The sequence below is a fragment of the Sphaeramia orbicularis genome, chromosome 10 (assembly GCF_902148855.1).
Source record: "Sphaeramia orbicularis chromosome 10, fSphaOr1.1, whole genome shotgun sequence".
NCBI classification, from domain to species: Eukaryota; Metazoa; Chordata; class Actinopteri; order Kurtiformes; family Apogonidae; genus Sphaeramia; species Sphaeramia orbicularis.
Window position 1 is genome coordinate 30057163 of NC_043966.1, and position 24442 is coordinate 30081604.

Consider the following 24442-nt stretch of genomic DNA (forward strand, 5'->3'; position numbering starts at 1 on the left):
ATTGTTTTTGTCACTGAAATGTAATCAGTTAAACCTTGAGTCCAAGTGAATGTTTGCATTTTCATTCTACAAATATATTCTTGAGATACCATATTCTCTAGAATGGGCATTAGGTAACAGCAATCTTAAACTTTGACCTTTGCCAACAAAATCCTTACATTTCATCCTTGTGTCCAGTGAAGGAATTATAATGAATGAATTTTAAGACATTCTGTCAAAACCAACTGATGGACTGTCAGCATATTGAAAAAAGGCCAAAGGGATCTGAAACTTTCTGTAATGTCATTAACCCATAAAGACCCAAACCTCCAAAATCATCTACTGATCTAAAATGTAAATCAATAGGTTGAAATAATTGGTGTTAAATGCAGTTTGTCATCTTTTTATGGTCATCAGATATGACCCATTTGGACGTTCAGAGGCTCCGTACTTACCGTGGAAACACCGTTAATCTTCTACAACATTGATTTACCAGTAAAACCCATGGAGTTGGATCAATGACAGTGGATGGACACACTTATTTTATGTTTGGTTATTGAAATCTTTGCTGAAAAACTCACTTTTTCTTAAGTTTACTCTGTTTTTGATATGATAACCCTCAATGTTAATCAGATTTTTGTATGAACATCTACATGATCATTAAATTAATATATGAGAAAATACCTGATTTTCACAGGAGAAACGCAAACTATGAGAGATAATATAATAATAAATGGTGATAAATCACTAAAAAAAGTTTAATATAGAGAAAAATATATTTTGGAACGGCTACAAAAGTAGCACCGGGTTTTTATGGGTTAAGGAAGAAAAAATCTGTTAGTAAGCATAAGCATTATTCAGTAAGATTAATATGCAAATGAAACAACATTTAATCACAGCATTCTTCCATAGTTCTTATGACTGTCTCCGTGACGACCCCTTCGACCACAACTGGCCGTCGCTGCCTCAGCTTCCTGGTTTGCACTACTCAATGAATGAACAGTGTCGCTTTGACTTCGGTGTGGGCTACACAATGTGCACCGCGGTAAGAGATCCCTCATAGTCCGATGGTCACTTTACTAACATAGCTAAATTATACTAACCATAACTATCTACACTAGTTGTGATTCCATGACTGTAATCTCTTCAGTTTATTCAACAGTCAGCACCAGCCTTTTTAGCATCACTTAAAAAGGGGTAAAACTGATAGATAAGTCATTCAGACCTTTCTATAGTGGACTGAACCCAGCACTGACATCTATCTGATCTACACTGTAATGAAATGAGAGTCGCACATACACAGCTATTCACATTCTTCTGATGTCCTCTGCTTTCCTCTCCCGGCCACTGGTGGGATTGACATCTTGCTTAAAAGCAGGTAATTGGTTTTGATAGCTATTCCTTTTGACTGTTATTAATGTTAAGTACCATAAATAACACAACACTTAATTTCTAACCACAGTGCCTTTACATGAACCGGTCACAAATGGTATGTTTGTTAACAAAAAAAAAAAAAAAAAAACTCACAAAACATCACACAGTAGATGAGCTTCACCAGCTGCAGCATCTTACCAGGCATCTTGTCTCTCCTGTCTCATCCTCTCTGTGACTGTGAAGCCACTGTGGCACGCTGTAGGGAAGTTGTTGCTTGATAGTCAAAGGGCTTGTTCGGGGCTTTGCACACCTTGCTAGATTACCCTCTATTCTCTTGTCAAACCCATTCCCTTCAGCTACAAAAGGCGGGCCAATCAGGAACGCAGGTAAGGTAACCCCACCTCCCGGAAGATATGTGGCCCATTTGTTTTCTCAGTTTTTTTTCTATTTGTCCTATCAAGTTGTAATTATTTGTATTTTTCTTTTTACTGTACTTTATCTGTTTTTTGCCCATTTTCATATTGTGGACATTAGTCTGCAGGATTCTAAAATGCTCAGGTATCAAGAGAAAATGGCTGCAAATGCCTAAAACCACTGTTACTCTAGCGCTTCTCTGGTTCAGTGGCTATTGTGCAGTTGAACAGTTGAACCGTCACAATAAACCAGCTCTTTTCCTGCAAATCTGTGTTAAATGACTGCAGCGCTGGCAGGAAAAGCCTCAATATATTGGCACACGTAGACTATAAATGACTGGAAAAGGTCGGAATGATGTGTTTCCCACTGCAGGGAAAAGGGCTGAGCCAGAACAGAGGCTGTTTTTCCATGTTTCACTTCGGCTTTTAGGATCCTCCAGTCTGATGTCATTGGTACTTACCTACCACAGTCTAGCCATTGATTGTTACTTGCCCTCTGACCTGTGAAGGTCTACAGGGGTCATGGTGGGTAGGGAAGTCTGTAGAAAGGAGGGGGGACACTGGACTGCAGGTCAGTTTGGTGGAATCCTCATCAATGGTTTATATCAGACAAGGAGGAGAATTTAGTCCTTGATCTGTGTCTTGGGGCATCTTAGAGGTCAGTCAGACCTCACCTTTTGGCATTTTGAACTTTTTGCCCTCTACCCTCTAACCTCCCTTGTGACCTAATTAATCCATGGGCTGTCTCATTCTGAGAGTCTTGTCTCTCTCTTTCCCATCGTTTGGTTTAGTTTGCATGAATGGCTGTGTGTTTCTCAGTGGAGCGTAGTGTACAGTGCAGTGACTCAGTAAAGGGTTGGTGTTGTTATTGTTGGATATAACACTGTTTGGTTATTGTTGTGATATCTCTCTTCTCTTCTCATCTCTATTTTTATTTTCTATTTTCAGTGTTGAGTCATTCAAGCTGTTTTATGATGGTTGAATTGTATGATTGAAGGTCAGTCTTCTAGCCTGAGCGTAAACTTGATGTTTCTGATGGTAAGAAAGTCTTTTTTCTGTGCCCTGCAGTATCGCACCTTTGACCCATGTAAGCAGCTGTGGTGTAGCCACCCAGACAATCCCTTCTTCTGCAAAACCAAGAAAGGACCACCCATTGATGGCACCATGTGTGGAAATGGGAAGGTACATATGAAACTCCACAACACACATTCTGTCTTGGAAAAAAAAAATTTTGGCACAGGGTATGCAAAAACTAGCTGTCTTTTGTTCATAATCTCTTTCAGCATTGCTTTAAAGGTCACTGCATCTGGTTGACCCCTGACATCATCAAACAAGATGGAAACTGGGGTTCATGGAGTGAGTTTGGTCAGTGCTCCCGCACCTGTGGAGGAGGAGTTCAGTTTCGAACACGTGACTGTGACAATCCCAGGTATGAACAGTGGTTCACCATGTGCAATGCTAGGAGAGGGGGCCAAAAACATTATCATAATAAATGTTCATATCAGTCAAAATTAATAATAATCATGATAGATTGAAGACCCTGGTGCTAAAAGTACTGAAGTCACATTTTTGGACAATTCAAGTTGAGCATATAAATATGTATTTGTTTAGCTAAGTCCACCCTATAAACATTTTTAACAGACTGTTTTTTGTGACCTCAGTACTTTTAGCACCAGGGTCTTCAATCAGTTCAAGTTTAAAGGTGTATTTATGCACCTGGGTAAGTGTCTGGTTGTAGCGTTATACTGGTTTTAGTATTTTGCAAACATTTGGCAGAACAAGCCCCATAGCCACTGTACTTGCAAACAATACAACATTCTGGTGTGTGAACAGTCCTGAAGTGACCTGCATGTGTAGAAGAAGACGTGACGTCACTTGCAGCAGAGTGTGTTTATGGAAGTAAATATGGAGAATTTTGACATCCATTGCATTTCAATAACGAAAACATTGAATGGAATGTGATATGACCATACAGACTGAAGTCACATTGCAAAACAGGACCACATATGAAGTTGTCCCGGGTCTGAGTTGAAAAGTTGGATTTGTGCTCTTCAGTCTGTCATTATAAAAACACATATGAGACACTTGCGGGTAAAAAAGTCAGATTTGGGCCTGTTTTGCCTGCAGTGTGAATGCAGTGTTTACGACTTCAGCAGACTAGACACCACACCGGTATAGTGCAACCCTTTACTCACTGGTGTGTGCTACCAAAGCATTGAAAATGTATTGAACCTTTATGATACATTTGTTAAATCCATATTGAAGAAACTTATTATTATCATTTTACTGCCCAGACTTCACAGTGTGTGTGTAGGAGAGAGAAATTCCATGTTTTCACCCTGTGTTTAATGAAGCCCAATTTAGAAAAGCTTTAAATTTCTTTCAGCACATATACCTTAACATGAGCTTTAACACTCTTACATCTGTTGCACTGACTCTTGAGAGCAGTAATTGCAGAGTGGGAACTTGCTTCATACACATTAGTAGGTCTTGAACAGGAGAAAAGTGTTTAATGTATAATTTCAGCACCAAGATTCCAATTAAAGGCCTGTGAGTTTCAGAGGAAAAACACACATTTCGATGGATGAAAACATAAATGCCTCCCCTTCCCTTCCGCCCTTCCAGACCTGCCAACGGGGGGCGTACCTGCATGGGGGCAACTTACCAGTTCCAGATGTGCAACACCAACGAGTGCGAGGATATCTACAGTGACACGCGAGAGGAGCAGTGTCACGCCTGGGACCCTCGCTTCGAACTCCACAGCAACAAGCACCACTGGCTGCCTTATGAACATCCAGACCGTGAGTATACGTTTACCCACAGACGGAAAGAAAACAGATCTATAGAGATGAAGAAGAGACTAGAGGAACTGAGATAACAGCCTGAAATGACTAAGTAATGATACAGTATGGTTGTAAATCTAGGAAATAATGGAGTAAAAACTAGAGTAGAGGATATAGTAAACACATAGTTTTTGAATGCGGTTGAGTTTTAGGGGTTTAAAGCCTGTGTTCTGTTATGGTCACTGACATCTGGGTTTCCTGCTGAGTCTGAGTATAGCTTTGAGGTACGACTACGCCCTCTCATAAAAACACACCATGTCTTTGAACATCTTTGAGCTCATTGTTCCTCTTTCTCCACAAGTTGGCTGATATCACTTAAACCTTACTAAACCATCTTTGTTCTTATATGTAGGTAAGTTGTGTTTTTATTTTATTTAACCTATGTGTAACCAGAAAAGACTGAAAATCATCCTGGCCAAGATAGACAACCAAGTTATAGGCAGAGGCTAGCAACCAGACATAAAGATATGCAGGTATTGTACGAAAATATTAGTAGTAGTAGTAGTTTAAATACACTGGTACCCATAAAGTTGGAATAATTTACTTTCCAGACACATTTCTCTTTTTATTCCTATTTATACACATCAGTAATCACCTTTGACCTGGTGCAATGATGGCATACTGAGTCCCAGTTACACGTTATCTATTAAGAATAAATTGCATTGTCGCAATAATTTAACAAGAAGAGGTCAAAAGGTTTTATTCCAACTTCATGGGCAGTAGTGTATTTAAAGGAGTCATATGTTGCCAAACCCACTTTTATTAGTCTTTGGTACATTTATTTGTGTATTTTGGGATCCTCCAGGTGCTGAAAAGCTATCTTTATATTCATTTTGGCAAAAATTGAGTGGATTTCTGCAACCCATTTTAATTCCTGCTTAATGTGTTACATCTATAACTAGTTACGTCACGACATTTGCACATATAAGGTCAAGACTTCCAACAAACATTTCTCCGAGTACGACATAATTGTTTGTCAGCAGCAGTGGTTGTAGTAAAAACTGAAAATATGTCCAAACTTTGAACCAGTTACCTAAAATATTCAGTTGTTGGTTGAATGGGACAGAGCAGCACAGTCAACAACCTGGAGGGGGTGGGATATGAAGTGGCTCATTTGCATTTAAAGGGCCAGCGCTCAAACAGCCTTTCTGGTGTCATTACTCAGAAAAAAGGTTGAAGATGGACCTGTGGAGTTGAATTAATGAAGAATTCAGACCCAAGCATAGCATTTACAGTTTATGTAGACCACAGGGAAATGTTTTAAAATGTAAAATTCCATTTTTTAAAAAAGCAAAATAAATTAGGCAAAACTACAGCTAAGTTTTTTTGCTTACATGGTAAAATTTTCAATGAGGCCAGTTCCTTAAGTTTCATGTCAGTTTGTAGTTGATTCCAAGCAGGAGCAGATTTAAAGGCTTTTTTTCCAACTTCAATCTGGATATTTGGAACTAACAGAAGGAATAAATCCTGAGACCAAAGACTGTAACTACCTGTACTTTTTTATCAAATATTACTTTGAAGACATGATGGAAGCAGTCTGAAGAAACCTTTATAGACGAGAACATGTCAGTGCGTCAGTCTATGTGTGGACAAGGCTTAAGTTCTGCACTTACTACTCACAATTCTCCTCAAACTAGTGAAAAGTTACTGTTCGTTTTAGTTCATGTGTGGCTGTCGAACGCACCATGTCTCTAAGTGGAAGTGTCACTGCCTTCCTGCTTAGTATTAAATTATTATCCAACTAAAGGGCAGCCCTGGAGGAAAGTGCTGAGCTGTCTCTATCCAATCGGAGGTCAGGCTACACACACTCCACTAAAATGGGCTTTGCTAAATTGTTTTTCTCTGTTCTTATCATTTCTAAATGCCATATTTTGCAGCAAGGATTTCTCTGTCTCAAATTACTTTTCTGTTCGTGTGAGTGTGTGAGCAGCGATGTACGTGGCGGGGTGTGTGTGAGAGAAAAAAGTGACTAGGGAGGTGAAATTGAATTCCATTCATGGTCTGTCATCTCCTGAGTTCCAGAGAGTGTGAGAAGAGAAAACGAGTGTCTGCCCCGAGTGTGAAATTGTAGCATTTGTTTAGAAACGTTTGACACAATGTTGGTTTTTTTTGTCTCTATTTGAGTCTTTTCTCATGTCAACAGATACAGTGTAAAATGCTCTTGAGCAAAGAAACATGAAACATAAGGCTCCCCAGTGTCTGTGGCTGTTCATCCAGTTGAAGAACAGGCTTGTTATTAAATCCATCAATCCATTCACATTATAGATTTTCTTGCCAAAAGTGTGTTTTGCCCTTATTTATAATTTGGCATAGGCCTGCACAATATATCGTTTCACTGTTATTGCAATTTGTGCATACGCTGTAGTCAGATCACAGGACAGACAGGGACAGATAACTTAAAAATGCCTAATACTTTTACATCAATATGTAATTTACTCAAAATTAACTAATCACAATCATTGTTGATCAGTTTAACCCTCACAGACTGACGACCAAAAGCATCTACTGACGTTTCATAACTTTTGATCCACTAATCCTATCAATACATGTAAATAATTCAGGTAAAATGCAGTTTCTCAGCTTTTCATGGTCATCAGATATGACCCACGTGGACATTCAACCCCTCCATAGTGAACGTGCTAACACTATTATTTTCTGCAGCATTGGCCCACCAGTAAAACCCATGTAGTTTAACAAAGGACAGTGGCTGTAGATACTTGATTTTATGTTTAGTTAATGGTTTTTGCTCAGTTGTCTTTGTTTTGCTATAATAACATTTGCTTTAACTCTGCTTTTATGAACAGGCAATAATGTTGTAAATGATGATGATGAATCAGTATAGAAAGGCTGAATGCTGAGAAAAATTCATTTGGAAATGATCAAAGAGACAACCAAAAAAACCCTCAGCCCTCGGTAGTCATTAACACAACCTGAAAATGAGCAGAAAACAAGAAAAAGGAAGATACTCAAGTGTTGAAAACCAACTATAAAGCTCTTAAATGACAGAAAGGATGATTCATAGGAGAGTTTGGAGACTTAAGTTACGACTTGATTTCACCTGGATTTTGGTCACATTTTTGAGACTTAGCCCACTAATACTGATGAACGACACATGAGTTGGACTTGCTGCAGGTAACTTGACAAGACAGAAGAAGATGAGGATGACGACAGGCTTTTGAAACATGACTCAGTCACTTTTAATGGTTTGTCAATCGTTATAGAATAAGTGACAGAATAAATGTAGAATGAATCCAGTAGTCCATTTGTAGTGTACTAATGTATCATTAATGCTAATATTAATATCAGACTGAGCTCATTTGATCAACTTTATGTAAAGCTTGTATTTTCATCCAGAGCATTGCATCATAATTCCATAACATCATGTTTGTAGCACTGTGTCCATGTATTAGCTTTATGATAGTAAATTTTACATTAAATCCAAGAGGGTTTTTAAGAGTTTATTTAGTTTAAAACGGAAGGAAAAAAAAAAAAAAAAATCAAAATCACCACATTGCCTTATTTTCACTGGACTGGATTTAACACTGATTAATGTAATGGGGTAGAAAATACAACATCTCTGAGATGTAGTAGAGCAGGAGAATGAACCTGCATAAAATAAAGGAAGCACTTCAGTCAAATATAAAGCCCTAGAATTAGTATTGAAGTATATTAAAAGTAGTTAATTAATTCCCATGATCACTCCACCACAGAGAGTAATGTACATGTTTTAGACCAATGTTTGATTCATTTTAACTTTGATGCAATATGTGTTTGTGTGAAAACCCATACAAACAATGACTTTTATTTTCACCAGGACTATGCTATGTTATCACTACTTTTATGTAAGATCAGACATTTGTATGACTTGAGTGCTTTTCCTTGATCTGAACAATGACTCAACATGTGTTGCTTGGTGTTTAGCAGGAACTTAACAGGGCTTTCTCAATTTTTACCATAGAAACGCAGGACTTACTTGAGATTTAAAGGTCAAGACTTCATACTTGCTTGTTGCTTACATGTGTGACTTCCACCTTAGATTAGATTAGATTAGATTAGATTAGATTAGATTAGATTAGATTAGATTAGATTAGATTAGATTAGATTAGATTAGATTAGATTAGATTGAACTTTATTGATCTCTCAGGAAATACCTCTTAACTTCTATTATTCTTTTATTTTCATTTTCTATGCATTTGCACTTCAGTCACTCCAGTTATTGTTAAATGACATATCTTTTGTCAGTAAACTCATCTATCTGGTGAAAATATTATTCTTTCATAGCATTAGTTTTTCCAACCAATGTGCAGATCTTAATTTTACAATAACAAGTTTGTCAGCTGCTACTAAATGTCAAAGTATCAGACCAGGTTTCTGGTTTATATTGTCCTGTTTGATTAAAATGTGCTGATCTGGACTCAAATGAAGTGCCAGGTTTAGTCTCCTGAGGCTCATGCAGTTGTAGAATGAGTCACAAACCGACACAATGAGGCAAAGCATTACATTGACTCATGGAAAGCTCGCTCTGCACATATAAATAATCATATGCTGTAAAAATGACATCACCAAAGGAGTTTTGTGCTGTAAATAGTACCATTCTGACTGACTAATGTGGTTGTCTTTGTGTGTGCTTGTTTACCAGCAAACAAACGCTGCCACCTGCATTGCCAGTCAAAGGAGACACGAGATGTGGTCTTCATGCAGAGAATGGCCCTGGATGGAACACGCTGCTCGTACAAAGATCCTCACAGCGTGTGTGTGCGTGGGGAATGTGAGGTGAGTGATGTTAGTGTAAACGGGAGTGAAAGAAGGCTACATGTGTCCAGATCGACATGTGTTAAACTTTCCATGTCCTCATAAACAGAAAGTGGGCTGTGACGGCGTGGTGGGCTCCTCAAAGCAGGAGGACAAGTGTGGAGTGTGTGGAGGGGACAACTCCAGCTGCAAAACCTTCAAAGACACCATCACACGCACAACTAAGAAACACGGTAACACACAACAATCACAAGTACAGTTAACCCCTTGAATCATAGACAGATTTTGTTCCATCGTTGCAGCTGATCTCACTCTAATGTGGACAAGATAAATACTTGGTCTGTGTTTGCTCTAAAGCGGGGATGTCAAACATACAGCCCGTGGACCAAAACTGGCGCATGGGATGAATTTGTGAAATACAAAAATTACATGCGACGCTACATGAGAAAGGTCATGGGTGTCAAAAGGGGCCACATACAGACCATTATGATCATAAGTGGGCCAGGCCAGTACAATACTATCATAGTATCCTATAAATAATGACAATTCCAAATGTTTCTCTTTGTTTCAGCGTAAAAAAAAAAAAAAAAAGATTACAGTATGAAAATGTTTACATCTACAAACTATCCTTTCACAAAAAATGCAAATAACCTGAATAAATATATATAACCTGAACAATATTCTGCCTGTTACTAAAGGTTTTGTGTCCTTGTAGATCCACTGTGATCTGTAAGTTGTAAAAGACGTGTGTAAATGTTAAGTTGAGGCATAATATTGTTTTAAAAAAATTCAGGTCGTTTGCAGTTGTACACGTAATTCACATTTTTTTCAAGGATAGTTTGTACTTTGTAGACATAAACATTTTCATTCATTGTCATTGATAAATGACAATGGATGGACACACTGAGTTTATGTTCAGTTAATGATATATTTTGCTGAAAAAGTCACATTTTCTCTGTTTTTGATGTAATAACCCTCAACTTTAATCTGAGCTTTTATGAACATCGACATGAACAGTAAATTAAATACTGGAAAATAAATGATGTCCACTGAAAAAACACTGAGGATTATGTCATAATAAATTGTCATAAATCTCTTTAAGGAACATTAAATACAGACAACAAAATATTTTGGAACTGACACAAAAGTAACACTGGGTCTTTATGGGTTAATGTAATGTTACTGTTTCACGCTAAAACATGGTTTGAAGTTGTGAATATCATTTGATTATTATGTTATTATTTTACTGCTCCAACCCACCTGAGATCATATTTGGCTGTATGCGGCCCCGGAACTAAAATGAGTTGAACACCCCTGCTCTAAACTGTTTTTCTGTGTATGTTCAGTTAAATGTCGCCCTCTAGAGGAACATATGTAGTACTGTCCAGACCACAGTGAGCTTTGAGCTGATGTGTTTCCATGAGTGTTGTGCAAGACGTTACATCAAACTCTCTTAATGAGCAAACATTTACTAGTGTATTATCTAACTCTTGAGGTCTGAAAACAGTTTATCACCAAATTCACAGTGTGCGATGTTTCCTAGAGAAAAAAACAGCTTGAGACTGAAGGAATTTTAACAAATCAGTAGGATTACTTTGTAAAGTGCGTAAGAGCTTTTTCCTGGATTAGCTGCGGCTGCAAACAGGAAACTGTAAAATGAGTTTTTGATGATGGTGGAGTCATGAACCAGATGTGTGTTTCATTTTAGGTTTCCTTAAAGTTCTTGAAGTCCCTAGAGGGGCGAGGCACTTGCTGATCCAAGAGTTGAAAGCAGCCTCCCACACTTTAGGTATGTGAGAATGTGTGTGTTTTTTAATGCATGTCTGATTGTTTATGAGTCTTGTGTAGCTATAAATGTTTCCTTTTGATCAACAGCTGTGAAAAATGTGGCATCAGGACTGTTCTTCTTAAATGGGGAAAATGAGTACCCAGAATCCCGTTCAATCATAGAGAAAGGCGTGGAGTGGGAATATGAGAATGACAACGACAAGGAGACCCTTCAGACCACCGGGCCTCTCAGACATGGGGTTCTGATTATGGTAAATAGTGTTAAATTCACTTTGGTTTTCATTCAGGCAGCTGCAAGTTTTGTTTTTGTCTTATTCTTATTCTCACATCATTGTCTCTGTCTTTGTGCAGGTGAAACTACATGGAGATGAGGATGTGAATTTGTCTTACAAGTACATGATGAACATGGACAGTGACTCTGCCATTCAGAACAACATGCTGGTGGAGGACAGCGCTTACGAGTGGGCTCCAAAGAGATGGTCCTACTGCTCCAAGGCCTGCGGTGGAGGTACAGTGACACACACTGGTGGTGTTTTCACACTAAAGCTGTTAAGTCTGGTTCAAATATGTTTCATTCTTGCACATCTTTTGTTTCCTCTTGTTCTTCTTCTATTCTCTCCTACTGCTTTAGGGAAACAATACCTGCGATACGGCTGCAGAAGAAAAGTTGACAGTAAGATGGTCCACAAGAGCTTCTGCAACAAATCCAACATGAAGCCCAGAGGAGACATTAGAGACTGCAACCAGAAGCCCTGTCCTCCACCCATGTAGGCACTGCATTCTACTGCATATCCTAGAGTTTAATACAGCAAATGAAAAGTTATGGCACAGTTTTGTGAACACAATCTGGGTAGAGTAGCTACTGAGGGCTGTCACTATACAAATATTAAATAATTGCAATTAGTATTAGAGTATTAGAGAGTAATCATTATACTAGATTATTTACAGGGCATCTTATAGAATAAAAGAGGCATTCATTGGGACTGGACACCTGATTTCTGGTGTTTCTTTTATACTTTGTAAGCTTAAATTGTGCAGCGCAGATTTTACTGCCTCCTGATTAAATACTCTAAAGAAATTACTGGTAATGACTTGTACAAATAAAACTAACTGCAAGATAACATTTTTAAAACAATGGGAGAGGGAGAAATAACCTAAAAATGTCTTCCATCAATACATAATTTATTCATAATTAACTAATCACAATCATTCTTAATCAGTTTAACCCTCACAGCCTCTGATGACCAAAAGCATCTGATGTTTTATAGCTTTTGAACCACTTACCCTATCAATACATTGAAATAATTCCAGTAAAATGCAGATCCTCAGCTTTTCTGCATCTCTGAGTGTTTGTGAGCATCTAAAATTAAACTTAAACACAGGAAAAACTTAATTTTCACTGAAAAATGCAAAATGCAGAGGATATTATTATCATAAATGGTGATAAATCACTTAGGAAAGGTTAAATGTAACCTAGAAAAAAAGTGTTGTAATCATCTTAACCAAGACGTGTCAAGTCACAAGTCATGAACGAGACTAAAAGAACTGAGACTAGACCTGATAAACAAGAGCATTATGTCAACCACATTTTCAGACATTGTAGTCTCAAGTACAACACAGCTAAATGGTAGAACATGATGTTAAAATAGTGACAAAATACAAAATTTTTAGTTTCATAGTTTCGTTCACCTTTTAAGCTGACAGAGGCTGGGCCGATTAAAAATACACTCAAGTCTCAGACAGACCAAGACCTTGAAAAAGTCTCTCTGAAACGTTTCTTAAGGCCAAGATCAATCTGGACTACAGCACCCCATCATGAATAAGAACCACAACCTCAAATAACTGGAACTAGTGTTTATTTATAGTAAATTACAAATGGATAATAATGTTTACGAGGAATGAGGACCTCTTTAGGGGGGTGTATTTGAAGTGTGGTCCTGCTCCTTCCCATGATGTGAAAATAGCGACATATATGATCTTGCTGGTTTTAAGCCCTTGTAGACTATTGTTGTGAATTTACCTCAGTATTCCACTGGTTATGGATCAGTTTCAAAGCCCTTTTTCAGTAACAGTTTTATTAATTTCATGACATTGTGTCGATTTTGGGATCATTTTGTTTTATTTGGGTTATTGACTGGAGGAACTGATCAACATTTGTGTAGTTATTATTTTACCAATTATGCCTAATGTCACTAATTTGCATAACATAACTATTGTATGTGTTATATTCAGAGTTACAATCTGCAATTAATTCAGGGTCTGTTTGACAATAACAACACAAATAAATATTTTTTTCTTTATATAATTGTAAATAAATGTAGGCAGTAAGGGATTAAAGAGGTGAATAGAGGTGATTATGCTAAATATTTGTAGTTAGCTACAATAATTGCTAAAAAGCGATACTTGTGACAGATGTAAAAATAAGTTTTCTACAACAAAGAACAACTTAAGGCTCTTTTTATGTTGAGTGGTATTTTTTCTTCTCTCTTCTGTAGTTGTTTACCTGAACGCTTTGACATCTTGAATGCCCTCAAAATGTCTTGTTTCCCTCTTTGCCATGATGTTCTCCAGTTGGGTGACAGGGGAGTGGCAGAACTGCAGTAAGCCATGTGGAAAGACGGGGATGCAAATCCGCTCGGTCAGCTGTGTCCAGCCTTCAGAAGACAACACCACCCGCTCTATTCACAATAAACACTGCAGTGACGACCGGCCCGAGACCCGCAGAGCCTGCAACAGACACCCCTGCCCCACCCAGTGGAGAGTAGGGCCGTGGTCACAGGTACGCAAGCGTCTGTGGGTCCAGGCGGGGGTTTAAACAATCAGTCTGAAAGTTGGATTAAATGTTTAAATGATTTTTATTCTGGCATGTAATGATATTTTTGTATCAAAGCTGAACAGATGGTCATTTGTTTCCAAGTATCCAAGATTTTCTCAGAGCTGTATTCTTGGCAGGTTTGACAAGCCCCTGAAGAACTGATCATGTTATTTTCAGTGTCTTCACTAAAAAAGTAAACCCGGGATAATAATATAACAAACTCATCATAATCCTTATTGACTCTGGGCCATTGGATTGTTTTACATTATGTGAATCATTTAAGTGTTCATACAGTTACATATAAATCTGTATTTCCCAGATAATATGTGCTAATATTCTCTTTTAATTTTTGTATTCCCTGTATTTTTAGTGCTCAGTGACATGTGGCAATGGGACACAACAAAGGCAGGTTGTGTGCCACAACCGGGACGACACCATCGGCTTGTGTCTGGACACTAAGCCCGACACCATCAGAGTCTGTCGCATGGATCCATGTCCCAGTGAGTGTGGAGTTTAGACGAAGCTTAAGAATCAGGCGGAGATCCTCAGATTAATTCATTTACCCATATTTGATGAGAGTAAAAATTTTCATCATAAGTTGGATGCTCATTGTTTCATTGAACGGAACATCCCATTTGTAGATTGTACTGTACATTTAAGACATAAGGAGATAAGACGGATCAGTAACAGGAGAAACACCCTTCAGTTGCATACACTTACAGCATAAATGTGTTAATGTGCATCTCTTTTGAGTAAGTTATTAATTTTTCCCATATCTTCTAAAATAATGTGTAAATAATATGCAGTTACATCATTATCACAGGAAGGAATACTGTGAATTCTATCATAATTATGCTGTACAGCGCAGACTAAAGTTTTAACAACATGCAGGTGTGATTCTCTGAACAAATGAGTTTCTTTACCCTGTTGAACTTTGTTTATGTAATTAAACACCTCTCCAGATTAAAGCAATTACTTTACTGAATGCAATGTCAGCTAAAAGCAAAACCTACAAGAATAAGATCCAAGCTACAGTTAAACATTTTTAATATCCAGTGTCAAATCCAGATCCTGCTAGTTTAAACTGATCCGTTCCAAATTTTCTGGTTTCTATATTATTGCACATGATTATTTGTCATCAGTGAATACTAGCAGTTAGTTTGATATAAAATGCTGTTTATACATTTCACTGTAGTCTATAATGTAAACAGGTGTGTCTGTGTGTGACCCAGCTCAGTAAATAATAGAACATAAATCCCTCTGTAATGCAGTAACAACTAGAGGTGTGATTCTTATGTGTGATTTTTCTAGGGTAGGGGTGTCAAACATACGGCCCCTGGGCTAAAACTGCCCACCGCAGATTCTAATCCAGCCCATGGGATGAATTTACAAAGTGAAAAATTTACACCGAAAACTTTAACAGTCAATGGTATTAAAATAATTTTTGCATAATTTGATTACAAGTGGGTCCGAAATGTAAAATAATAGCAGAATAACATGTAAATAATATCAACTCCAAATTCTTAACTGCATAATTTTAACAATATTCTGCCTGTTACTAAATATTTTGTGCCTGTGTGGATCCACTGTGATCTGTGCTGCACATGTATAAATGATAAGTTGAAGCATAATTATGTTAACACTGCATTTAGTTTTCTTCAGAAATTTCAAGTTGTTCAGGCTCTTCATTATTGTTTGTAAATGTAGGCATTTTAACATTTTCATAATTTAATTTAACTTCTTTTCAATAAAAAAAAGACAAAAATTTGGATTTGTAAATATTTATCAGCTATTTTTCTATTACTTTACTGCTCTGGCCCACTTGAGGCCATATGTGGCCCCTAAACTAAAATGAGTTTGACACCCCTGGTCTAGGAAGACACAGGGATACGTGATCTGACTAAAACACAATAATAAAACTAAATAATAATGCCCCCCTCCTCTCTCATCAGACCTCAACAAGAATGGCAACATCCTGATCCAGTGGCTGTCTCGCCCCAACCCCAACTTCTCGAAGATCTCCTCACGTAAAACCTCCCTCTATAGTTCCCAGCCTGGCCTCCACAGCAGCAGCCGCAGCTGCATGTCTGTCCTCTGCTGGGCGCTGCCCATCTCTGTCCTCCTGTCTCTGCAGGGCCGACCCCGGCTGGCCCCTTGACCCGCCCCTCCCCCACGCCCGTGCCTGTGCCCACGCCCGTGAGCGAGCGGCAAAGCTTTCGCTTCTCTTTTGGTGGAGGGGATGTTGTCTCTCTCTGTGTGTCTGAGACGGCTCTGACTGGGGGAGGTCTCTGGCTCCTGTGTGTGCTAGTTGGTTCTCTCTTGCTCTGTCTCTCTCTCTCTATCTCTCTCTCCTTTGTGGAGCATTGTGTTGTAACCGCTGGCCAGTCAAAAACTCAAAAGATCAACAAAATATTTGACGTGAAAAGGAATCTTGAAGTGGAAAGGCAAACAGGCTTTTAATGACACCTCCTGAGATGTGTCAAAGAGCCGTTCATGTGTGAGGGACCTCCTCTGCATTTGACGGCCATGTTTTGCGCGAGCTAGCTGCGTGTTGTCATGGGTTACCACTCCTGAGATGCAGCTGCGCTTTTTTCTTTTTGTAGCGCACTGTCATTGTGAGGAGAAAACAGATGTGAAAATAAACAGAAAAAGGTATATAAATATCTATATAGAAAAAAAAAGTTATAAAAAAATATGAAAGCTTTATTGTGAATGTGATCTTGTCACAATGAGGACATCTTTGCTAAAGTGCTCATCTGACATCCTGGTTCCATTCGGGGATGAGAATGGCGTCTCATTCTACATTCCATTCTCAGATTGACAGGAACTCAGCACAGGGACAGGAAGTGACATAAGTAAACCTTTTGAGTTTTGGGGAGATAACTGTGAGGTGAAGACTCTTGAAGTAAAGGCTAAAAAAGAAAAAAACAAAACAAAAAAAACAGGGTAGTCTGACCGCTTGAGGTTGCTTCCCATTTCACCTCATCATCAGCCATCCTCTCTTTGACTGTTATACTAAAGTTCAATAAATGCAGCTTATTTGTGCTTGCAGACTTTAAACAAATACACCTATAAATATATTTGTATTTATATATACCTATAAATCTAAATCTATATGAGTAACAATAATATTAATAATGTTTTACCATGAATAAGCTGTAGCTTATTTGCCTAAAACCTTTGGACTGCTATTGATCGCTTAGATCCTTGACTGTTATGTGTATTTTTTTATTGATTTTACATGAGTACAGATGAATATTTAATAAAGGTAAAGTGTTTTGGGGGTAAGGGGTTAGACCTATATTATGCAGGACTTGGTCAGTTAGTTGCCTCTCCATTCTCTCAGATGGATAAGTGGTTTACTGTCGCTTCTTTTCTTTAAGGATAGGATCACGTTTTGTCATGCTCATTTGCATCCATCCCCTGTATGTGTGTGTATATATGTGTGTCTGTGTGTGAGTCAGTGCATGTAGTCGATGTGTATATTTGCACGGGTGCATGTGTGTTTTCTGTGTAAGCTGCGGTGAAAGCATAAATGAATCCCTGGGCATCTGAATAATGCTAGTTTTGTCTGAGTGCTTTTGTGTATGTGTGTGTGTGTGTAGGTGTAGGTGTGTGTGTGTGCGTGCGTGCGTGCGTGTGTGTGTGTGTGTGTGTGCATATGTGTGTGTATATGTGTGTGTGTGTGTATGTGTATGTCTGTGTCTATCTGTGTAGTGTGTATGGGTGTGTGTAAGGTTGCTTCATCAATCGGGCTTTTACACATCGCGATCAGATACAGAAATACCTCATAAACTTTGATTTGAGAGCGTCCGATGGTCTCATTTTATTTTGATGAACATTAACCACATGAACAATGCCTTATCTTGGATTGAATGTAATGGCATTTTATCTGTGAAAGAGATGGCTTTACTCATTCAAAGTTTCGCTCGGAATAGAGGCAGCTTCAAACCAACTTAACAAACTCACACCCGCCAACCATCAAACCTACCAAGGTGATGTTGGACCATTGTCCGACTACTGGGAAGGGTTTACAAAGGGCCTAGGGTATCGACACATATGGCATCTAGAAAAAAAAAAACACTTCAGACTTGTCATTGTATTGTGATCACATATTTCTGTTGTGACTATGTAGCGAGCTATCCAAGGTTTCCTTCTGCTGGAGTTGGACTGTATGAGACCAAGCCAGACCTAGCAGTGCGATACTGTATATAACATTGGTGTTGACTGTATTTAATAATGTTCATGACTGTTATCTTCTTCTATAATATTCTATACTATGGGTAACTGTTTTGTGGCTTCACTGGCCTGCTGCGTGGGGCTGGCTAACGTTTGGCTAACGTTGAAGAAACATTCAGATGGACTACGTGCACTGCGTCTATATGCACTTTGATTTATCAGGGAAATTTTATTAATGTTTTGTAAATGTTTCATATGACACTTAATGTGCCATTCCAGTTTTTACATCATCATGGAAATTATGTATTTTATTTAAACAGCAAATATCATTTATGTACTTCTTTTTTTTTTTTTTTTTTTTTTTTCAATCGATAAACAGATTGACTGGTTGATTTCCAAGTAATGAAGTGTTTTACCAAAGTGACTGTGAACTTGTAACTTTCGATACAGTTGAATTATTTTTCTTAAGAAAAAAATATATCTATATATTGAGCAAGGGGGGGGCGTACATCTCATTGTTTCAGTTCCTGTCATTCTCAACAGCAAAGTTGTATCAATAAAAATGTTTTAAAAAGTGTGATCTTTCTCTCACAGGAATGTTCAATCAACATGTCAAAAACAAGACGGGCTATTTTTACTGGCGGGGTACTGCAAGTCATGTGGTTGAGGATTAAAATTTAATAACAGAAAAATGATGTATGCAGAAAGCAGAATCATAGATGTAAGCAGTAGAAATAGATGTTTTAGATCAAAACTGCATTTAAACAGCTACAATTTACAACACAAGACTGGCAACCTGTCTTCTTCCATTTCAGTTTCTCTGGATTAATCTCATGACTGCTCTTAATGTTTGGGGTTTTTCCTCTTCTTCCTTCCTGCATCCTCTGCTAATGGTCTGGCTTTACTACTGTACTCTGCACGGTGTGGAGCAGCACACACACACAAACACACACAAGTATGCATGCAATGTTCTGTACATATAACAAACATACACACAAATTTCAAGGTGACACACATTCCTTCACACAGGCACAAATACATCCAGACACACCTCGATGTTGTCTGTACTCAAGACCGAGTCCAGTCTTAGGTCTCTGTTCTCTCTTTCACAGGCCAGCGTTGTCATGGAGACCGCTCTGTGTTCTGTCGTATGGAGGTGCTGAAGCGCTACTGCTCTCTACCGGACTACCAGCGCATTTGCTGCAAGACCTGCAGCAATGACACCGCTACAGAGCCTCCACCCACATTTGCCTCCACTTCTCCCTCCATCACCTCCACCCGGCCCAGCGTCACGGCTCCTCCTCCATCCACCAGCAGCTCTGGCTCCGGCTTCACCACCATGTCTGTTTCCACCACCAGTACCTGGACCACAACCCATCCTCCTGCCCTCACCACTGCTCCTCCATATTCCACCCCCAACCCACCCAGCGTGATGCGAAAGATCACCACCCACCTGCCCATTTCTACCAGTGCACCTGCCTCTCCCACAACCTTTTCCATGGCAACCACTTCACTTACGATGACATCTCCCAACGCTACCTCTCACCCCCTGCCTGTGCCCGCCCCAGATCTATATGAAAGCACAGACCCACAGTTACAGAGCACCACAAGGAGTCACCTCACAACAACATCAGCTTGGTTCACCATGACAAACCCTCCCACAAAGACCAGTCCAACTGGTTCAAATCTACTGCAAACCATCACTGAAACTGGCACCCAGCAAAAATCCAAGCCCAAAAAGAATATTCCGCCAAAGAAAAACTCCAAACAAGGTATTCCACCAAAGATCAGTCAAAAAAAGAACACACCACCAAAAAACACTACCAGAAAAGATATTTCACCAAAGATCAGTCCCAAACCAAAAAACTATACTCCCAAAAAGACAATACCAGAAAAATCAAGTCCCAAAAAGACTACTTCTGCCAAGACAACACCCAAAAAGACTATTCCTGCAAAGACAACACCCAAAAAGGCAACTCCGGCAAAGACAACACCCAAAAAGACTACTCCTACAAAGACAACACCCAAAAAGACAACTCCGGCAAAGACAACACCCAAAAAGACAACTCCTACAAAGACAACACCCAAAAAGACAACTCCAGCAAAGACAACACCCAAAAAGACAACTCCGCCAAAGATAACACCCAAAAAGACAACTCCAGCAAAGACAATACCTAAAAAGATTACTCCTGCAAAGAACAGCCAACCTAAACAGTTTCCTAAAATGGTTTCACCAAAAGTCAATACCAAAAAGAATGTTGATCCAAAGAACAAAACTACAAAACAAATTCAAACAAAGACAAACCCCAATAAGAACTGGAAACCAGGACACAAAAATTCCACAAACACACAAGCCAAGAGCAATCAGAATAAGGTGACTGTGAAAAAAACCTTCCCCAAAAAGAAAACAATTACAACACCTCCCTCTTACTATACCACAGCCCCCACTTCATACGTGAGTCTAGAGCATCTGAAGGAGTACTTTCCATCAACTGTGTCATCTACCACCAGTATCCACACAACAATGGTGAGCAGCTTCCCCGAACCAAGAGTCAACGTCACATACATCAGTGATGACAAAGTAATGACAGATGAAACTCCACTGTGGTATGACGTTGGGACAGACATTGTGGTCACAACACCGAGTACCTTTGACGACATCTTAGCAACTACAGAAAGCATTTATTTTGATGAAGTCACAATGCCCAGTGGAACCATGCCTTATAGTGATTCAAGCAGTGGAGATGTTACAGTTACCAGTGGGACCATCATCAGTGGCGATGATATCACAGTGTCCTACAGCAACGTGGGAATGGGAAGTGACACTATGGTGCTGGACGATGGCCTCACCATGGTAATCCCGACCATCAACAGTGAAGATATGTCAGACCTCGCGTCTTCTCCCTGGCAGGACCTGTCTGAATACATCCCTGTAGGGGTTCCCACAACAACCTCAAACCCCACTACAGCCGCCCCACCTCCCACAACAATCGCTCCAACAATGAAACAACAAGTCCCTGTGGTGACTCCCATCTCCACTGTAAGACCTGAGGGAAAAGCTGAAGAGAACAGTGAGAACAACAACATTGAGGTCTCATACAACCAGGTCACCAATGTCGACTCTGACATCTCTCAAAACAACATGGTTTCAAAACACCGGGTCAACCTGAGGGAGCGAACCAGGAACAAACGCATTCAGGAGCTTCTGGAAGAGAAAAGAAACTTTCTCCTTAGGATGAAGAGAGGCCATGCAGCTTGATAGACCAAGTCTTTTCATTTCTCTTATAGAGATTGACTGTTTTTTACAGACTAAGCTTTGTTTGAACCCATCATTGCTGCCGTGATCCATTCTATCAGGCTTATTCACAGAATAACAAACTCTCATATCTAAATCGTGGCAGTCAGGACTGTGTTAGAGACTGAATATCATGACCAAAAGTTTGAACAGTTGCTTTGAATAAAGAAAAGCCCTGTACTACAGACTGTTGCAAATCGCTTTGCCTGTGCAAACGCAATAATGAAAAAGAGAAGGGATAAAAAGTGTAGATCCTGTTTGTCCAGCACTTTATCAAGCTAAACTTTTATCCCTCCAAATCACAGTCTAATCAAGGGTTCATTCAGTGAAGATGTACATTTGATATTACATAGTTTGTGTAATGGCGTTATCCCCAACAGCACTTACAGATAAATAAATGCACCACCCAGAATCCAAAGCTTTGATATTCCTGCCCAGGACTGCAGCTCATTTCCCCCAGACTGGTGCTAATACCTCTCAGATGGATACGTTCAGTATCTGTCTCATTCTTAAGATCCCAGCACTTTGGACTTTCAACAAAAACTGCAATCTGAGCTTTTGGAGGTCTAAAACCAATGCGGTAATGCCATCAAACCAGAAAATGTTCTTTTACTTTTAATTGAGATGTAAAAGTTTGTACTTCCTGTGTTGCCTTTTCCGAAGCGAACGTCTGTCTGACTGCATGGTGTCTCTCATCTCTCAGGAAGTCCACATATGGAAGACTGATGAGGGACTTTGCCAAACACTTGGTGCTTTCTTCCATGATACGTTTTAATACTACAGTAAGCTAAGGACAGACAAAGTGGTTGAAGAGAAAATATATTTTGATTACTTTTTTTTTTTTTTTTTTTTCATTTTTTAATGGTCAGTCAAGTATGGTGCCTTTTTTCCAGAGATGCTAAAACAGTGTCCCTCGTGCATACATTTATGAACAAAAATAATACTTAAATATATTTTCTAAAGGCTGTTTTCTGAACTATGAGCAATTACAAGCTTTGAGGGCCAGTTTATTTTCTTCTTTTAAAGTTGTATTATTGGTACATCTTTAACTTTCAGCAACAAAAAAAAAGCACCTACGGATGTCTTTGTACAAAATCTGTACATAAGAAAAAGAACTTAATGTTTAATATTTATTAAAGTTTCAGCACCTGTGGTATTTTGCAAATACTGTGTAGTTTCTGTGTCACGATACTGCTGCTTTTTGAACTATTTAGGCCCAGAGGATCAGTTCTTCAGAAATGCTAAGATGAAACAATCACAGACCAAGCCAAGACTCCACAACTTCACCATGTTTAGCAGAGTGTGCTCATTTTCTTAGTAGTAGTGCAGCATATGGTACATAGGGGGAGACAAAGCACTTATATTGTATTCATGTTCACTGTGAAACATTAACCATTTGTACCTGAACAAAGATACACTATGTAGACTGTATCAGGTGCAACTGCTAGAAAAATTATGCTACTTTTTATAATATCAAGTAATCAATAGTAAAACAGAGTAATAGTCTGCCCTGTTATGGTGAAGCTGCTCAGGCATGAGTCAGCATGACATTACAAAAGATTTCACATTATTTAACTGTTTATATCAGAGCCTGGGAAAAAGGATAAACATTGACAAGATACTTACATGAAATATTGCCTCTGGTCATGAAGTTTTTACTGCGTATTTATTAAAATAGAAGTAATTCCTGGTACACATTCAACAGCAAAGAAATGATTTCTCTTTCAGATGTCTAACTTTTCAACACATTCATAGAGGAAATATATATATATATATATATATATATATATATATATATATATATATATATATATATATATATATATATATATATATATATATACAGAGAGAGAGAGCATATATTGCTGTAAACATCACTGTCATCAGAATATTTGGTCATGCGTACATTTTTGTCAGTCTATGCAGCAAATGTGTAACCAGTTGTAAGATTATTTCATTTTTATTATTATTTTGATCGAAATTTTTGTTAATTTACAAAGGGAGTTTACGAATATGTATATACACACAAATGACATTAGAAAAGTCATGCTACAGATTGATTATACCCACCATTGGTTTAAAGTCAGCCCAAAAACAGGAATTCATTTATACACTGTGGTCCATAAAGTTGGACTAAGATATTTTTACTTCTCATGAATGTGATTTACTCTGGACAGATAAAGTGTAACTGGGACTCAGTATGTGGTCATTACACCAGGTCAGAGGTGATTACTGATGTGTAGAAATAGGAATAAAAAGAGGAATGTGTCTGAAAATTATTCCAACTTCATGAGCAATAAGTGTATTTTATCGCTGTTTTTGGACCCATGAGGGCTACGTTTGTCAGTTACTCAGACAAAACTGAAACTTGATTGAAAACATTAGTTTACATAAATATACAGGCCTGCTTGAAACAAGTTTATAAAGAATACAAACACAAAATAAATATTAGTTTTAAAGCACGAGTGTTCTGTGAATGATTAGATTATGTGCACAATAAATGTTGACTTATTTTAGACCACTTAGTAGTGCTTAGTATTTACAGTATTTGTGTTGAAGTACATAACTCCAGGAAATGTGTGACAACAATTATAAGAATTTTTAATTCAACTACTTTGGGGAAATCATGATTCAATTTTGCCAGTTTTTTTTTTTTTTTTGTTGCTTTGTAAGTGACTCATTTTATTGAATAGCTCCTTTTGTTGTCCAGCATTCTGACTTTCCTCCTAAATATATAGCAAAGCATGTTTTCTCGGAAATGGCCATATTTCTGAAGAATGTCATCTCTCTGCTCTTTCAGAAAACCAGTATATAATCATTTCCCAGAAGCTGCGAGCTTGATAAAAATCAATAATCAAGATCATCTATCAGAGCCTTCTCGTTTATCCCTGAACCCATGGTGTCAGTCTCTCTCTGCCCACACTGAAGCTTTCATCAGCCATACAACATAAGCATCCCCCTGTGTAAATGTAATTTTTATGGAAGTGGATGAAACCAGGACTGG

The 24442-nt window shown here is 38.5% G+C and overlaps 1 protein-coding gene across 2 annotated transcripts in view; it reads left to right on the top strand.

Moving 5' to 3' along the window:
* LOC115427021 (A disintegrin and metalloproteinase with thrombospondin motifs 2-like) overlaps window positions 1–22603 on the top strand; it is a 160470-nt gene extending 137867 nt beyond the window's left edge. The window contains exons 9-23 of one of the 2 annotated variants that reach the window (XM_030145366.1): window positions 892–1024; window positions 1710–1739; window positions 2835–2948; window positions 3050–3195; window positions 4392–4567; window positions 9249–9382; window positions 9471–9594; window positions 11070–11150; window positions 11237–11400; window positions 11501–11657; window positions 11781–11916; window positions 13721–13928; window positions 14335–14464; window positions 15917–15991; window positions 19256–22603. In XM_030145366.1, the coding sequence (XP_030001226.1) occupies window positions 892–1024; window positions 1710–1739; window positions 2835–2948; window positions 3050–3195; window positions 4392–4567; window positions 9249–9382; window positions 9471–9594; window positions 11070–11150; window positions 11237–11400; window positions 11501–11657; window positions 11781–11916; window positions 13721–13928; window positions 14335–14464; window positions 15917–15991; window positions 19256–21402 (3955 nt within the window). In that variant the 3' untranslated portion in view covers window positions 21403–22603. The remainder of the gene's footprint in view (window positions 1–891; window positions 1025–1709; window positions 1740–2834; window positions 2949–3049; window positions 3196–4391; window positions 4568–9248; window positions 9383–9470; window positions 9595–11069; window positions 11151–11236; window positions 11401–11500; window positions 11658–11780; window positions 11917–13720; window positions 13929–14334; window positions 14465–15916; window positions 15992–19255) is intronic. The other variant, XM_030145367.1, reaches the window with a different exon arrangement.
* The last annotated feature ends 1839 nt before the right edge of the window (window positions 22604–24442 follow it).